Source organism: Syngnathoides biaculeatus, chromosome 15 (assembly GCF_019802595.1).
Source record: "Syngnathoides biaculeatus isolate LvHL_M chromosome 15, ASM1980259v1, whole genome shotgun sequence".
Taxonomy (NCBI): Eukaryota; Metazoa; Chordata; class Actinopteri; order Syngnathiformes; family Syngnathidae; genus Syngnathoides; species Syngnathoides biaculeatus.
In genome coordinates this window covers 612,554-631,436 of record NC_084654.1, presented here as the reverse complement: position 1 = coordinate 631,436, position 18,883 = coordinate 612,554, and the positions used below count along the sequence as shown (strand labels likewise).

Genomic DNA, 18,883 nt, shown 5'->3' with positions numbered 1-18,883 from the left:
TATTTCTGTAACCATAACTACTTGATACAGATATGTAACAATACATTTAGAATGATGGAAAAAATACAAATCCACAGCTCATACAAGAAGAAGTACTCCATCAGTTTACTTTGCATAAAATGAGTTTTTCTCGAATATGCTGTATGTGTGCTATGCACCAAAAAGGCGCATTTTAAAGTCTTGAATTTTCTCCAAAATGGACGCGGTGCCCTGTAATGCAGCGTGCCTTCTGTGTGCACCGAGTTCTAAAATCTGTGAATGTTGTTCTGTGACTTTGAGTGCTCTGCCTGACGAATGGGAGCATTCCCTGCCAACATGCTGCTTTTATAGAGGAAACGTGGACGTGACTGAGGACAGCATGCGGAGGTTAAAGGGGGAAGGGTAGTCTTGGAAGACAACACTAAAGGCACACCACCCAGGGATTTGCTTTGTGCAAAATATCGTTTTGGCTAAGGAGCCCCTAAAATGGCACCAACCAAGAAACACGCTGATGAAACACTGTTTAAAGTGCAAGCTATCAGTTACGCAGAGAAACATGGGAATTGAGCAGCCGCGAGAGAATTCAACATCAACGAATCCTTGGGTCGCAAGTAGAGGAGGCAGGAAAATGAGCTTTGACAAAACAAAATGAAACAAAGGAACTGTCACAACCAGAACACGGCGCTGGGCCCAAATGCACGACTCGGGAGGCGCAGATGCAGTTCGGGAGAGGTCTTTATTCAGTCTAGTGTCGGGAATCAAACAGGCAGTCCACGGAAGCAGCAGTGCCAAAGTATCAGGTGAGAAAAGCAGGTCAGTAGGCAGGCATCGGTACACTGGAGACCAGGAACGGACTCAGGAGAGTGCGGGAACGAGGCATGAGGCAGTGATCTGGCAAAGGCCAGACCGTACATGAGATCTGATTTGTATCACCCGTGATTACGGGGAATGAGATGCAGGTGTGCGGGTCATTGATTGCCGCCGGTGAGTGCCGTGTCGTAAACTGGCACAGCCAGGACAGGGACCGGCAGGGCCATGACAGGAACTTCAATCGCTGGACATCAGTGTTAACAGGGTGTTCAAAGTGAAGTTGCGAGCAGCGAAGGATGGCAAACACAGCTTTACAAAGACCGCGAGGCAGCACCAGGCGAGGTATCCCACAAGTTGTGGACGTTTGGGGTAATGTCTCTGCTTCCACTATTGTTCGATCTTTCGCAAAAGCCGGCAAGATTTCGAGACTGACTCTGACAATGACAAGAGGAAATCTTGCATCTTTGGTGGAGAATTTGCCCAGCTGTTCATTTCAGATATAGAAGATGAGGACTTGGATGGCTTTGTGGATGAAATTAATCAAAACATAACATACATTGGGCATGGTGGATCATTTGATAAAGCGTTACTCTCACAGTTCTGAGGTCCCGGGTTCAATCCCGGACCCGCCTGTGTGGAGTGAGCATGTTCTCCCCGTGCCTCCGTGGGTTTCCTCCATGCACTCCGGTTTCCTCCCACATCCCCAAAACATGCAACATTAATTGGACACTTTAAATTTCCCCTAGGTGTGATTGTGAGTGTGGCTGTTTGTCTCTATATGCCCTGCAATTGGCTGGCAACCAGTTCAGGGTGTACCCCACGTCTTGCCCGTTGACCGCTTTCCCCACGATCCTCGTGAGAATATGCAGCAAAGAAAATGGATGGATGGATGGATAACATGCATTGTTAAATACTTCCATAAAGTGCAACCAAATTCACCGTTAAGATAAATATTTGAATAAAGTACAATACAGTCTTGCTCCCACTACCTTTTTAAATAGCATGCATGAATGCTACGGTATGCTTTAAATTCGTGTCACTGGGACGCTGAAGGTGCATGCTTTGCGGCGCTAAATATATACATATATAAATAGCGTTGAACTGCATGTTTTGTGTAAATTATTTCTTCACTCATCGTTTTGCTTGTTTTCTTGTCTGCTGGTTGTGCTGTTATGTTTTCTGTGGTGTAATGCTTTTGGTTTGGTGTGGGACCATGAAGTGATGGTGGCGTGTTGACTAGTGACTGGCTTGCACCGGTTGTTGTGATAAAAATTGATGAGCTTTTTCTTCTAATGACAAAATAAGTGTGAAATTGTTCCTCGCTGGTCTTGTGAGCACCACCACGCCTGCACCCAATAAAACGGTAAGCTTTATGTATGTGCTGAAAACAGAAATTCCACACGTAACTGAGACAGCACCTTATGATCCCAAAATACGGCTTCCACCAGTCATTGTAAAAAAAAAATGCTCTTGCTCTTCTACTTACATAAAACGACTTGTGTTTGTGTGAAATACAGAAATTGCACCCACAACTCTCCTCGAGCCGTCACCTTATCGTGGTGGAGGGGTTTGTGTGTCCCGATGATCTTACGAGCTAAGTTGTCTGGGGCTTCGAGCCCCTGGTAGGGTTACCCATGGCAATAAGCTCCTTGGTGAGGGACCAGACATCACATCGACTCCAAAAACCTGATGACGAGTGCAAAAATTGGATCTCAGTTTCCCTTGCCCAGACAGGGGTCACCGGGGCCCCCCTCTGGAACCGGGCCTGGAGATGGGGCTCGAAAGCGAGTGTCTTGTCGCCAGGCCTGCACCCATGGGGCTCAGCTGGACACAGTCTGAAAGGGTAATATGGGTCCCCCTTCCCATGGGCTAACCACCTGTGAGAGGGGCCATAGGGGTTGGGTGCGATGTGAGCTAGGGGGTGGCAAAAGCCAGGGACCTTGGCGATCTGATCCCCGGCTACAGAAACTAGCTCTAGGGAAATGGAATGTCACCTCTTTGGCAGGGATGACCCCAAGTTGGTGTGTGAGGTAGAGAAGTTTTGCTTAGAAATAGTGGGACTCCCCTCTATGCAATGCTTGGGCTTTGGTAACTCCTCTTGAGAGTGGTTGGACTTTCTTCTACTCTGGAGTTGCCCACGGTGAGAGACGCTGAGCAAGTGTGAGTATACTTATTTCCCCCTGGCTCTGGGCCTGTACGTTGGAGTTTACCCCGGTGGATGAGAGGGTAGCCTCCCTCTGCCTGCAGTAGCGGGACAGGTCCTGACTGTTGTTTGCGCCTATGCACCAAACAGCAGTCCAGAGTACATACCCTTTTTGGAGTCTTGGAGGGAGTGTTGGAGAACGCTACCTATGGGGACTCCATCATTCTGCTGGGGGACTTCAATTCCCACGTGCGCAACCACAGTGAGACATGGAAGGACGTGGGAAGAACGCACCCCTTGATCAGAACCCAAGTGGTCTTCTGCTACTGGACTTCTGTGCTCATCATGGATTGTCCATTACGAACACCATGTACAGGCATAAGGGGGGACCCATGTGCACCTCGTATCAGGACACCCTAGGTTGCAGTTTGATGATCGACTTTGTGGTCGTGTCATCGGACTTGTGACTGCATGTCTTGGGCACTTCGGTGAAGAGAGGGGACCAGTTGATGATCACCTGGTGGTGAGTTGCCTCCAATGGTGGGGAAAGATCTCAGTCCAACGTGGCAGACCCAAACATATTGTGAGGGTCTGCTGGGAACGGCTCGCGGGTTCCCATGTCAGAAGGAATTTCAACTCCCACCTCCATAAGAACTTTGCTCATGTTCTGGGGGAGGCAGGGGACATGAGGCTGAGTAGACAACGTACCGCGCCTCCATTGCTGAGGTGCCCTAACAGAGCTGTGGCTCTAAGTTGGTCGGTGCCTATCGTGGCAGCAACCCCCTAACACGTTAGCGGACAGCAACAGTGAGGGAGTTTGGTCAGGCCATGCATGATGATTTTATGAGGGTTTCGAGGAAATTCTGGTCCACCGTCCGCCGTCTCAGGAGGGGGAACCAGTGCACCGTCAACACTTAATCCCCTGGAACGCGCTGTTTGGTCCTCGTACAACCGGTGTCAGAGTTTGGTCTGAATCGTCGGGAATAAGTTGGACTCATTTCCCATGAGAGTGTGACTCGGCCAAGGTCATCTGGGCAAGGCTCACTGTGGAGCCGTTGCTCCTCCGCATTGAGAGAAGCCAGCTGAGGTCCCACCGGAAACACACCCCGGGGACGACCCAGGACACACTGGAGAGACTATGTCTCGCGGCTGGCCTGAGAACACCTTGGGATCCTGACCAACAGAGCTGGAAGAAGAAGCCGGAGAGAGGGAAGTCTGGGTATCCCTGCTGAAGCTACTTCCCCCGTGACCTGAACAACCAGTAAAAAATGGATGAATGGATGGATGGCACCCACAACTGAGACTGCACCTTTTACTACAATGCGCCTTGTGGTTGTGAAAATACCCCAAATACCCATTTTATGGTATATGGGAATGTATACCAATTCAACGCTTCTGGATTTAGGTTACACAAAAACGATTTCATATTTGTTTGTCATTTTATTGTTGAAACCATTGTTTAAGAAGGACAGGAAGTGATGTGTTGAGGAGACGCGGGAAAAGAGAGAGTTAAAAAAGGCGAGCTGGAGTGCAAGTTACAAGTGGTTGTTGGTGGGCAACGAAAGGACAAAGAAAGTGACCAGTGGACATTTATCAAAAGTTGATCGACGTGTTCGACAAGGACTGTTAAAAGTTCAACTGGGATAGTGTGTCGTTTGAGTGGACTACTCAAATCACGCTGTAACGTGGTGGAGTTAGCCGCTACCACAGGGGCTAAGTGCATGCATGGGACTTGGCTTGGGCGCGAGCAACCAGCTAACGCTAGCCTAGCCAGGCCTGTGTATCGGACCATGAAGGAGAGAACAAGGGCGCTAGCGTCGAGCTAACGGAGCGAGCGAGGCTGTGTTTGGACTTCAAGGAAGAAAAAGGGACGAGGATCGTGAGGATGCCGGACAGAGGAAAAACCACCTTCACCTTTCTTCACTTCTGCCTTTGGAAGCACCGCAGTGACATTGGGGTTTGAATTTTGTTCGCTTGCCAGCTATATTCATATTTGTGTGGGCCCTTAGCATGTGAGCATTGTGTACCTGTTAAATTGACTTTGTTTATTTGACTGTTGTGTATACATGTTTGATTTTTCCATCCTTTATTTTGTGTTTAAATGTTCACACTTTTTGTTGCATAACCAGGTTTATTATTTGACTATCCGGAAGACAGTTAAAATAGTGGTGAGTTTATTTGGTAGCTTGATTATTTAAATTAGGATAATATTAACTCATAAAGGGAAATATTATTTCAGACTCTTTTGATAGAGAATTTAATGCACGAATAAAGAGTACAATTGTAATGGACCTTTAGAGAAAATAACATTGAGTTAATTTATTAGTTTAGTACTTTGGAATATGAAAAGAACTCAGGTGGCTACCTCGTTGAAGTATTTTATACTAGAGAGGCGCTACAATACATTTTTGAAAAAGCTCCAGAGAACCGCTAGGGTGACGGTAAGAAACGGCTACTGAGCTGCAGATTGGCGACCTCTGCCCCAGAGTATGCATACTTGCCAACTTAAGGTTAATCGACCTTCCTAATAAATAAATTATAAATAATAAAGATTGATGACAAAATTCTCTTAAACTGGAAAAAAAAAAACGAGCTATTAACATGAATCAGTGGCTAAATCTCATCATAGAATACACTGAGTTGGAAAAAGTATCAGCAGAACAAAAAAAAAAGTCTGATCTCTCTACCTACGAAGGTCTCAACTAATGAAAAATTCAGGTTACGAAAAGCCTCTCTGCAAAAAAAAAAAAAATGTTTCTAGTTTCAAAGGAAATTCTGGATACAAAGAGGGAAAAAATGGCGCTGGATTCCACCAAATGTAAACATCCTGGACTGTATCTTGGTTTGAAAGTGGCGCGATCGAGCTGCTTTCCCATTGGCTATCGCCGGAGGATCTTCCTGGCGTCACATGGGCTAGGAGGGACGTCAATCTTTACCCATCATGAACTTCCTGTATCTTGGTTTGTGTGGTACGATAGGGCTGCTATACCATTGACTATCACGTAGCATCTTCTGAGCATCACATCCCCCATTGGGTCAGAGGGACGTCTGTCTTTAGAACTTCCTGTATCTTCGTCACTAAATGCATTGTCATAGGCTAGCTCACACTTGTACTGTTCAACTTCTTTGTGGCTATATTACATTTTTTACACCGTGGGCCCCAAGAGATTGAAGAAGACGAGAGTTGTTTTGTCCATCAAAACAAAAGAAGGAAAAGATTGGAAAGTAAGAAAAGGGGATACGTGCATGTGGCCTCATGCTGTTGCTCCATGGGATTTTGAGAAGATCAAAGTGGAGGTTGAACCTAAAGTTGATGAAATTGTTTCATCAGGAAAGGCTGAGGATTACATCAATAAGTTGGTTCAGGACCACCACGAGGATCTTTTGATGGAGGAGCTAAAGGAGTTGGAAGCGATGCAACACACGGCAATGCAGGAGCAGTTTGGTGAGGATGGCGTAGAGGAAGAGGCAGCCACTATTCTGTTTGCCAGAATAAAAAAAAAGTGTTGAGGACATTCCAAGACGTTTCCGAATTTATTCAAAAGAATCATCCGGAAAATGTGTTAACTAGTCGAGCTGTCGCTCACTTTCATGACGTTTGCCTTATACATTTCCGCAAGATTATTAAACCCGTCAAAGGCAAACATACTTGGATTGGTAATTCAACAAACATTGAACGTTTTTTAATTCATAGGTGTGGAATTCATTAATTTTGTGGAATTAAGTTGTGTGCGTGCCTCCTCCTCCGTCCCCACAATGCCTTGTCACGCACCCTTTCTCTTTGCGTCATTGCTCAATGTCAAAGGTAAATGAACATAATTTGTAATTCTTCTTTACATTATGTACACCTTAACTGCTTATTTTTAAGGTAAATGAACATGATTTTTTATTATTCTTTACATTATGTACACTTTGAAAGCGTATTTTTGGTGTGGGGGGTTAGGGTTAACCCTAACCCTACCAGAATGTTATATGTTATAATGTTAATGTTATATGTCAAAAGTACAGCATTTATACTCTGGATACTTAAGACAAAATTACAATAGTACAAGTGTCTAGTTAAGCAATAACATCCATCCATTTTCAGAACCACTTTATTTAACTAGGGTCGCGGGAATGCTGGACTCAATCCCAGCTGTCAATCGGCAGGAGGCAGGGTACAGCCTGAACTGGTTGCCAGCCAATTGCAGGGTACACGGAGACAGACAACAGTCACACAATCACACCTAGGGCCAATTTCTATTCTCCTATTAATTCATGTTTTTGGGATGTGCGAGGAAACCAGAGTGCTTGGAGAAAAGCCACACAGGTACGGGGAGAATATGAAATCTCCATACAGGCAGAGTTGGGATTTGAACCCCGGTCCTCAGAACTGAGGCCAACGCTCTATAGCTGTGCCTGCGTGCTGCCTTTTATTATTATTATTTTATCTTTTTAAATGTTTTTTTTTTGTATTTTACAGAGATAGAAGATTGGTTTACATGGTAAGAGGACGCATATATGGAGTGGGGATTTTCTTCTTTCGTTACTGTGTTTGCGGTTCCCCCTTCTGTTGGCGCGGGACATTTTTTATTCAATCCCGATATTGGGATGGTTGAGACAGGACCACAAGACTGACTTCTCTGGGAGTACTGACTGTGTGATGGTGACTTTCTCATGTCCAGTGTATCACGTTGCTTGTTCTCATTTCCATGTCTGTTGTTTGGTCCCTTTCATAATGTCTCCAGTTTCTCGCATTGGTGTCACAGCATTTGTTCAGTATGCACAGTTTCACTGCTAAGTTTTTGATTAGCATTTTCCTGAAATCTTACCTCAAGCAGACTCCCGGGATGTCATTGGCGACTCTGATGATGGGTGAGTTTCATATTCCCGTCTACCTCATATTCCTCAGTCTACCGCTGTTGCATGACTACCTTAATGTTTTTACTTTTTGTTGTTGTTTTGACTTCAATTTAGTTTTAATTACTTTCAATCATAAGTGTTTAGTAATATGTTTAGCAGTATGTGCTGCCTTTTAGCTTGACTACTTTTTGCTGTTTCATTTTTCATTTGAGTTGTGATGTGTGGTTTTTGAATAATTATGGATTGATGGAAATAATTCAGGCGGCACAGGGGATCAGCTGGAAAGCGCTGGCCACTTCTGAGGAGCCAGGTTCAATCCCAGCCTCCCTGTGTGGAGTTTGCATGTTTTCCTCATGCCTGCGTGGGTTTTCTCTGGAAAATCCAGGGTTGGCCAACCCGCAGCTCTCAAGCCGCATGCAGATTTTTGCCTATTTTAATGTGAATCTTGTCAATCCGCAAAAGCATATCAAAGTTCTGTTTATTTAATGTGCGTGGACCCGTGCCTTGCTTGAGTTCATTACACTAGTTACAAGCACGCTTTGCTTAGTTTATTATGGTTGTTCCGGGTATTGTGACAACAAGTTCAGTGTCTGTGGGCATGTGCATCGATGTGTGAGTGAGACGGGACTGCACAGGCATGTGCACCAGGACATTGAGAAGGAAAAAACGCACAACAGGTGTGACTACAAAAAACAAGAGCACAGGGCAAGTGTGAGTGAAAAGCTTCAAATCTTCACTATAGCTCACACCACGCAAACTGTTCTCTCCAAGCTGTGCGCCTGCGCAATTGCACAGTGCTCATGTGGTCCATGGGCACAGACATTCTGCGTTATCCACAAAAAATAAATAAAAATCCAACCCGTATTGAAAGTATAACATATAACATTCAGTTTTTGGCATTTTTTTAATGTGATTCAATGAGTGAGGGGTTGCTAGCTGTTACATCCAGTGGCACAATTCACATACATATTTACACAGCCCACCAAAGTTCTTTACAATTACGGTGTCCTTATTTGCCACCCAACACCGGTGTTTAATTAGTAAGGCGGTCGGGGAAACATAGAGCAAAAACAACCAAGACACGCTGCTTATTTTTACCCTCGAAAATAATGGTGAAAGTATAAATTGAAAAAAAATAAAAAAGAAATGCTGGTATTTTAAGATCCAATGACTGTCAGTATATATGCAAATAGAAGAAAAGCGGGGAAACCTGAAGAAATTTTCTCATTTCGAGCGATCTGAAAAATGTGTTACGAAGTCAAAGTTGAAAGTGAGTTTTCGGAAGGAAACGTGTGGACAGAATGGAAGCCTGCCTACCTCAAGTGCCCCATTCAGCACAAGTGATTTGAAGGCAGTTTGAATTGTACGCAGATGTAAATTTATAATATGGATTAGTTTCGGGTGTCCTCAATCTACAAACGAGATCTTCTGGCAACATAACCCAAGTTTTCGGGTAAGTCGGATTTCAGAAAGAGATAAGAATCAGAATCCGCTTTAATGCCCAAGTGTGTAGAAACACACAAGGAAGTTTTCTCCGGCAGTCGTTGATGGCCTGGTACGACATTCAAACAGGGAACAAGGAACGACATAGCAACAAGAACAAAGAATAAACAAGAGAAATTTCTCTTTATAGGAATTATTCCTTATAAAACGTGCGAGATGTAAAATCTATATAGATAAGTGATTTAACAATGTCCATTGTGCAAAGGGAGCAGTTTAACCCTCTGTTGATCTATGTTGCATTTTTGCACATGGTACATTAGGGCCCCTTTTCCAGTTTACCGACTTGGCATTTGCCATTATTGACCAGTGTTGTACAATTTCAGATAACCTAGAACCCTGCTTGGTTAACAGAGGGTTAAAGTGACGAATCGTACAGTTCTTCTTTGGGGCCATAATGTGCAAAAGGATGGACAAAAATGGCAAAGATACTCTTTGCATACAAACACAGATACTGTAAGCAATAGGCATTACCTAAGCAGAACCACCATGGTGCTGGGAACAGAATGGCAGACGAGACAGGGGCGTCATAAAGTCCAAATCACGTAGGTCAAGGATGCTGTAAGCCAAGGACTCCCTGTACTTTGTTGGGGGAGAGCGCCAAAGACATAGAGAAAAGGAATGAGCTGAAACTGGTAAACAATTTCAACCCAGAATCCATCTCTGCTGTCCGTTCAATAAATCCACAATCACATGGCAGCTGTACTTACCATTACTGCAAGAGGTTGCTAGCGAACAAGGAGAGGCGGTGCTGCACTATTGCTCAGGAAGTATGTGCAGGTGGCCCTTGCTAGCAGTAAATTCCTCATCAGCATCCTGGCCTTTCTGCTTTTTCAAAATTGGGAAGATATGCCATGCTTTTTCCCTTAATTAACATTAATTAGGCTGATATTAAGCCTATGTTAATTCTGATCCTCGATCCATAACGTATTTGCAAGACACCGACGAAGACATCCCCACCAACACGGTGTTCGACGAACAAGCCTACCGAGACAAGCTACGTAGTCTCCATCCAACGGGGGTTGAGGGCGTGGTGGCCAGCTACATACCGGTCGTCATCCTTAGTGGCTACCCAAACCACGAGGTGGACCAAACCGAAACTGATCTTCCACGGGCCACAAGATCCAAACTGTTGACACTCTGCTCAGGATGAAGCCGCATGCTTGATTACTATAGGGCTCGTGTCGACAATGCTATCATCAACCTTTGCCTGAAATGCGGACAGGCCCTCACAAAACACAGCACATCTTCAGCTGCGCAGCGGCTCCCACTACACTGACCGTAATGGACCTGTGGAAACACCCAAAGTAAGTGGCTGCATTCCTCGAACTAGAAATTGACTGATCAATGCGATTGACTGGCTACAACAACAACATGAGAGAGTGTTGCTTCATCATCACTGTATCCCTCATAGGGTGAAACCCTTCACGTGCACTAAAATACAGGTTTTCTCTTAAATAATGACCGCCACGGTCCACCGACTGAAGCCCAACTCTTTACCGTTGTTCGTTGGTGTTACTCCTTTCGCTGATGTTTTTATGATGTTAAGCTTTGTTTCCATGGTAATTGCTTTTCTTTCAGCTGGACCAGCATTGGTAAAAAAATGCAGTTTTCATCTTTTGGGCCATAATGTGCAAAGAGTTGGGCGAAAATGGCAAAGATACTCCAAGCACACAAACACAGATAACCAATATGCATTAGCTAACCACAAACACTATGGTGCTGGGGAAACAATAGCAGACGAGGCACGTAAAATCCAAATCTTGTAGGTCAAGGACGTTGTAACCCGAGGACTTCCTGTACTTTGTTGGGGGAGAGCGCCGGAGACAGAGAGAAAAGGAGCGAGCTGAAATTGGTAAACGAATTTAACCCAGAGAACGTTAAAATTATCATTGACAATATTCTCCTAGCCATTAACAGGAATGCACCACTGCTGTCAGTTCAACAAATTCACAATGACATGGCAAAGTACCAGAGTATAAAGAAAGCTCATGTAGTTAAATTATGCATTAGATTTTTTAATTCAATCAATCAAATCAAGCAGGATGAGATGGTGTGTAATGTTAAAATTCAACCTTGGCATACTCATCAAGGATGAAAGCACAGACAATACATTGCACAAAAAGCTAGTCCTTTATGTTAAATAGAGAGGGCAAAATAAAATTCCTCATGAAACTGGGAGCATCATTCAGATGTCAACATATTCTGCAAAAGATATTCCCAACGCAGTAATTCAATTTTATACCAAGAAAAACAGAAAAGAAATTATATCATGTTGAATTTTAGAAAAATTATGGCTTTTTTATGGAGCAAAAAGAACATCTGTTTGTTGACATTTTCATTGTAAATTTGCAAAACCACCCAAAAAAAGTTCTTCATAAAAGGGTTTTGATGGGAATGTAAATGTGTCATCTGATTCTTTTAATAAGACATGTGACTTCAATGGATGACACACGTCTGATGTTACTCACCGTGGTCAAAGGGGCCGCTCAGGGGCTTAGCACGTTTCCTCAGACACATAAAAATTTAGAGGGAACATTGCTCTACGCTATCATCTATCTAGAATTTCCAAAAGGGAGTGAACTATGCGGTCACAAGTGAGTCGTTCTGAAAAATCACACAGAAAAGCATATACAATTTTTACAATAAATCATGAATCATCCAGAGACTAAGGCTTGCATCATATCACGTGGCTTTAAACATTGCAAGGGTCAAAACCACAGACAATGGAGGGGAATTTATATATATTGGGAAAAAAAAATTGTGACATAACTGATATCTTGTGTCCTAAAAACATCTAAAACAATTTGAATCAGACTTAACTGTCCCACCAGACCAGAAAAGAGCATGCGGTGGTGGTGGGGGGGGTTAATGGTTCCCTGCAGCCCCTGCGGTTGGGTATTGTCATGATCCTGCTGCTCCAGCCCGGGCTGTGCGGGTGTCCGCGCGGTTGCGCTAATTGGGAGGCGCACACCTGCGCCTCCTGCGGGCTGATTATGCTGTGTATTTATATGACCCCGATGACGACTGGTGCCCGCCAGTTCGTTGAGCTTCATGTCCCGTTCGAGTACTCCCGTATCCCTGATCAACAACCCGTGTGTACCGACCTTCGCCTGTTCTCCGACCAACCCCGTTTAGCCTGACTCCTTTGACACTTCTGTCTGCTTTGATCGTTCTCCTGTGTACCGACTCCTGCCTGCCCGCTCACCTGCTCTCTTCGCCCGACGTCCCAACTACCGCTGCTGCACCTGACTCCCTGCCCGATCCCCGACCACGAAATAATAAATGTTTCTCCCCAAACTACCTTGCATCGTCTGAGTCCTGCATTTGGGTCCTACTCCCGTTCCGATGGGTCTTGACAGGTATGCCCTGTCCACAGGGTTACTCTCAGGTGGACCCCTGAATTCTCTTGATGGGTGGTGTCCTTAGTAATTATAGGACATTTCTGTTAGTCTTTATTCAAGCACAACGTTGTGAATTCACTTGCATGTGTCTGTAGGCACACACCCCTGGGATTCTTTCACTAGGTGTGGGACTACTCACCTATTGTAACAAATAACTAATGTATATGCGAAGTGCCACACTTATATTCTCATTGTTTAGATTTCTTTAATTCATTTCACTCAGTTTCACCACATTTCATTTCTATCGCTGGGTTCACAATCCTCATCTTGCATGCTTCCTCTCCTCTCCTTGTCCTGTCCTGTCTTATCCTGTCCTTCCTTGACAGGGTGTACCGCTAACGTCTCCTGCAACATCCATATTTAATTTTTTTCTGTTGTCGAGATGGAATGATTTACTTCTCTCATTCTGTTTACAGTTAGCATGTTGTCTTTGTCTTTCTCTCCCACCAAGAAATTCTGTTCTGTTCAACTGATCGACTCTGATGCTCAATAAACTTCAGTTAAAAAACAAAGAAATCACAAAGCAAGTTCAAAAACTACACTGTGACACAGTAAAACTGTTCTGGCAGCAATGTGATGCAGAATCGCCATTCTGCTTGAGCTAATAGCCAAACAGGACACACAGAAAAAGGAGCAGGTCTCTTAATTACAGCAACACCAAATTACACAACAAGGCTAACTGAAGAACCTGGTCCAAATGAATTTTGGAAAACGGTCCAAGATTATTTGGCAATAATTTTTGTTGGTGTGTCGAGTTTACCTTATCAGGGAGGTGAATGATGGTTTCTCCTGGCGGCCCATTGTATCCCAGCAGGGCTTGTAGGAAGTAGCGGCTACTAGCAGCGAGGACGGCCCTGTGTGCTCGTACCTCCCTACCCTCTACCAACACAGTGACATCACACAGGATGCTCTGTCTCCGCTGCTCCTCAAGGCTCAATAACACATTGGCACAGTGGACCTTGGACTCATACACATATACAGGGGCTGCTGCTTCACTCTCCTGTTGATCACCTGCCGACATCCCTTCCAGTGGCTACCTGAACAAAGGAAACCAGAAGAATACGTGTGACAGACCCTGTAAAGTGAATTCGGGGATTTGTTTAGAAATACATTATATATCTGAACATACTGTAATTAATAAGACCAATGAGACTAATGTAGTACTAAATTGTTGAGAAGTAGCAGAGAACTCTTTTCAACATTTTAGTTGTCCAGATTTTTGGGGCATTGGCTGAAGCACAGCTCAGTCACTTGCAGAATGTAAAAATATTGATATATCAATGCATTGCAGTTGTAATGTCAAACAGAAGTTTTGCACATAAAAATATAGCAAGTATATGAACAGCTGTTAAACCAACAAATAAGTCCATTAAACAGTGTTTTAAAAATGATCAAAAGCTACATTGTAATATCCACATTGGCTGGCAACCAGTTTAGAGTGCACCCTGCCTCCTGCCCGATGACGGCTGGAATAGGTTGCAGCACTCTCGCTACCTTCATCTGGATAAGCAGCTCAAAAAATGGATGGATGGATGGATGGATGGATTATCCATTGTAAATATTTCAGGAGGTGAACATTTATATTTTGAGAAGCAATATTGTGAACTATGTTACTGTCAGTTTTTTTTTCCCAGTCCCTGTCCCCCACCGAGTTTATCACATGAAGTGAAAGGATTGTGCAGAGATTGTGGGAACAAGACATTGCTTGCAAGACACAAGTAGGTCACAAGTCTTCGCAGTCAAGTCCAGAGTCAAGTCACAAGTCAAGACAGGCAAGTCCAGTGTAAAGGATAATGCTTTTTCTCGTCCACTCAGATAATCCACCCAGCATTAGGACATTTTAGCAATGCTCAGAATGTGCTATCAACTGGTCAAAATCAATCATGTTCTCTTTTATGACTAACTCATGGAATACTGCGGAGTAAAATTGAAACTTTCGTATTCCTACGCATAAATATACCAACAAAATTAAGTTACTGTAAATAGTTTAAAATAGGATGTGCCGCAAGTAAAGGTGATTAAGGATAACGATAGAAATATGTTGACTGGTGCCCGTAGTGTGCTCAGTAGATCGCAAAGGTACTTTGAGAAGTTAATGAATGAAGAAAATGAGAGAGAAGAAGGAGTAGAAGAAGAAAGTGTGATTGACCAGGAAGTGGCAACGATTAGTAAGGTGGAAGTTAGAAAGGCACTGAACAGAATAAAAAATGGAAAGAGAGTTGGTCATGATGACATACCAGTGGAGGTATGGAAGCAATTTGGTGAGGTGGCTGTGGAGTTTTTGACCAAGTTATTCAATAGAATACTAGCGGGAAAGAAGACGCCAGAGGAATGGAGGAAGAGTGTGCTAGTTCCAATTTTTAAGAACAAAGGGGACTTGCAGAGCTGTGGCAACTATAGAGAATAATGTTGATGAGCCACACAATGAAGTTATGGGAAAGAGTAGTGGAGGGTAGACACAGGTCAGAAGACAGTATCTGCAAGCAACAGTATGGTTTCATGCCTCGAAAGAGTTCCACAGATGCATTATTTACCTTGAGGATGGTATAGTAATTGAAATGTACAGAGAAGGTCAGAAGGAGCTACATTGTGTCTTTGTGAACCTAGAGAAAAGCTTTGACAGAGTACCAAGAGAGGAACTGTGGTACTGCATGTGGAAGTCTTTTGGATAGGATTAGAAATGACCTCATTAGAGGGAAAGCCAAAGTTGGATGTTTTGGAGACAAGGTTCAAAAGAGGAGACTGATTAGGACATGTCCGATTGAGTATATTGGTAGAAGGGTGCTGAGGATGGAGCTGCCAGATAAAAGAGTGAGAGAAAGACCAAAGAGAAGGTTGATGGATGTTGTGAGGGAAGACATGAGGGTATTTGGCATTAGAGAAGAAGATGCAGGAGATGGGCTTACATGGAATATTACGACACGCTGTGGCAACCCCTAATGGGACAAGCCGAAAAGGAAGGGGAAAATCGGGGTATATGGAGCAGTACTTTGTCTGGTACCTCACCTCGGACCTGTGGCACTACTCGGGGCATAAAGACCCACACAACTTCGATCCTAGATCAGGGGTCAGCAACTTTTAACATTCAAAGAGCCACTTCAACCCGATTTCCAAAGAAAAGACAACACTGGGAGCCGCAAACACTTCTTGACATCTGAAATGAAGATGTTAGCTGATACAGTGACCACTCGGTTCTCGAACGTCCCTGTTCTCGAGCAAATTATTTTTTGAAAGAAAATTTGGAAATTTTTTTGCTTCTGTTTTCAAACGAAAAGCGGTACTTGAACGCCCCTTGACAAAACCCGGAAATAACATAATGCGCGCGTTTAGACCAGGCGATCCACGACGTGCATTGTTGTGAATTCCCACGCCACCGAAAAAACCCGGAAAAAACATAACACGTGCAGCTCAACCAGCTAACCCACCCAAGTGCTGATAGCAAAGTTATCTGTGTCATATGGAATGAAATCCATAATTTCATAGAACTTCATCACCCCAATAAAGCCGAATGGAGCAGAGCACTGCAAAATTTTAATGATGTTGTGATGAGCCACTTCAGAAAAGTGCTTTAAGGACGGCAGAAAAAAGTGACACTAGATTTGTTCTTTGTGAAAAGGCGGTTGATAGTTTTGCGTTGCTTTTTTCTTGTGAACTTTAATAATACTCTGTTCCATTAGCATTTCCACATTTTTGTTTTGTTTCAAAGATTTCGTTAACTTGAGTTACAAGTTAGTTTTTGTGTTACTGTTACTGTAAAAATAAAAAAAGATGTTGCCTTTTTTCCCCCCTCATGTTTGTTGTTTAAAGGGGAAGTCCGGGGATTGAATTAACAATGTATCCAATAGGCCATGTCATTTGTACTGTAACTAGAAAATTTGAGTTTCATCCGATATCATTTAAGGTTTTTTGAGGATATTTTTATCAGGAATTTTGAATGCTCCTGGGGTTAATGCTCCTGGTAGGGTCACCCATTGCAAAAAGGTCTCAGGGGAGGGACCAGACAAAGTACGATTCCAAAACCCCTATGACGATTGCAAAAAATGCATCTCGCTTTCCCTTGCCTGGACACAGTTACTGGGCCCCCCTCTGGAGCCAGGCCTGAAGGTGGGGCTTGAAGGCGTGCACCCATGGCCCTCAGCCAGGCACAGCCCGAAAGTGTAACATGGGTCCCCCGTCCCATGGGCTCACCACCTGTGAGAGGGGCCATTCGGGTCGAGTGTGCTCCGAGGATCATCGGGGGACACTAACTGCTCCATCGTGATAAGGTGACGGGGTGACTATGCAAACAAATCTAAAATGTGTGGGGAGTGAAATGTAAATAAATGGAATAGAAAAATCCTAACAAAGCAACAACATTAACAACAAAGAATACATACAGAATCCAGAATACAGAAGGCAAAAGTTCATTTTCACGCTTGGGAAATTAGTATTATTGGCAGAAGGCAACGCTTCCCAGGCAAAGGAATCAAGAGTGTTGATTTAGCATGTTGATGAAAAGTGACCGGCTATCTATCACACCACCATCCGTCGTCTTCTTTTTCTTTCGGCTTGTCCCGTGAGGGGTCGCCACAGTGCGTCATCTTTTTCCATCTAAGCCTATCTTGCCTTCTGACCTTCTCTGTACTTTTCCACAAGCATCCTGAAGCCAAATAATGCATCTGTGGTATTCTTTCTCGGCATGAAACCATACTGTTGCTCGCAGATACTTACTTCCGTCCTGAGTCTAGCCTCCAGTACTCTTTTCCCATAACTTCATTGTGTGGCTCATCATCTTTATTCCTCTGTAGTTTCCATAGTTCTGAACATCGCCCTTGTTCTTAAAAATGGGGACGAACACACTTTTCCTCCATTCTTCTGGCATCTTCTCTCCTGCTAGTATTCTATTGAATAAGTTGGTCAAAAACTCCACAGCCCCCTCAGCAAAATGCTTCCATACCTCCACTGGTATGACATCGGGACCAACTGTCTTTCCATTTTTCTTTCTATTCAGTGTCTTTCTAACTTCCCCCTTGCTAATCATTCCCACTTCCAGGTCATTCACACTTGCGTCTTCCACTCTACGTTCTCTCCCATTTTCTGAATTCATTAACTTCACAAAGTACTCTTTCCATCTACTTAGCACACAACTGGCACCAGTCAACATTGTTCCATCACTATCCTTAATCACCTTCACTTGCTGCATATCCTTCCCATTTCTATCCCTCTGTCTAGCCAACCTGTAGAGCTCCTTTTGTCCTTCTTTCATATCCAACCTGATATACATGTCATCATATGCGTCTTGTTTAGCCTTCGCCACCTCTACCTTTGCCCTACGACGCATCTCAATGTATTCCTTACACCTCTCCTCAGTCCTCTCCGTGTTCCACTTCTTCTTTGCGAATCTTTTTCCTAAAATTACTTCCTGTATTTTGGGGTTCCATCACCAAGTCTCCTTCTCCCCTTTCCTACCAGAAGACACCCCAAGTACTCTCCTGCCTGCCTCTCTGAATACCCTGGCAGTAGTATTCCAGTCTTCTGGGAGATCTTCCTGATCTTCCATCTAGAGCCTGTATCACCTCTTTCCGAAAGGCCACAAAACATTCTTCATTTCTCAACTTCCACCACCTGATTCTCTGCTCTACCTTTGTCTTCTTACTCTTCCTACCCGCTACCAGAATCATCCTACACACCACCATCCTATGCTGTCGAGCCACACTCTCCCCACCACTACCTTACAGTCGGTAACCTCCTTCAGATTACATCATCTGCACAAAATATAATCCACCTGCGTGCTTCTACCTCTGCTCTTGTAGGTCAATCTATGTTCCTGTCTCATCTGGAAATAAGTGTTCACCACTGCCAATTCCATACTTTTTGCAAAGTCCACCACCATCTGCCCCTCAAAGTTCCTTTGCTGAATGCTGTATTTACCCATCACTTCTTCATCACCCCTGTTTCCGTCGCCAACATGTCCAATGAAATCTGCACCAATCACAACTCTCTCTCCGTCTGGGATGCTCAGGGCTACTTCGTCTGTTCCTTCCAGAATTTATCTTTCAACTCTAACTCTAACTCGAGGTCACATCCTATCTGTGGGGCATAGCCGCTAATCACAATATACATAATACCTAATATAATAATATCGCATCCCATGATATCCATATGTAATTATACGTAAAATTTTTGAATTCTAATGATGTTTTTTAAAACTATATTCTATGATCAG

At 43.9% G+C, this 18,883-nt stretch overlaps 1 protein-coding gene across 7 annotated transcripts in view; it reads right to left on the bottom strand.

Annotated features, from left to right (window-relative positions):
- The window catches only part of LOC133513069 (transcription regulator protein BACH2-like), a 170,939-nt gene that overhangs the window by 117,824 nt on the left and 34,232 nt on the right, over positions 1 to 18,883 (bottom strand). For all 7 annotated transcript variants that reach the window (XR_009798385.1, XM_061843400.1, XM_061843396.1 and 4 more), the window contains exon 2: positions 13,439 to 13,715. Coding sequence is in view for 6 of the 7 variants with exons in the window: in XM_061843400.1 (XP_061699384.1) it covers positions 13,439 to 13,699 (261 nt within the window). In the remaining variant the exon portion in view is untranslated. The remainder of the gene's footprint in view (positions 1 to 13,438; positions 13,716 to 18,883) is intronic.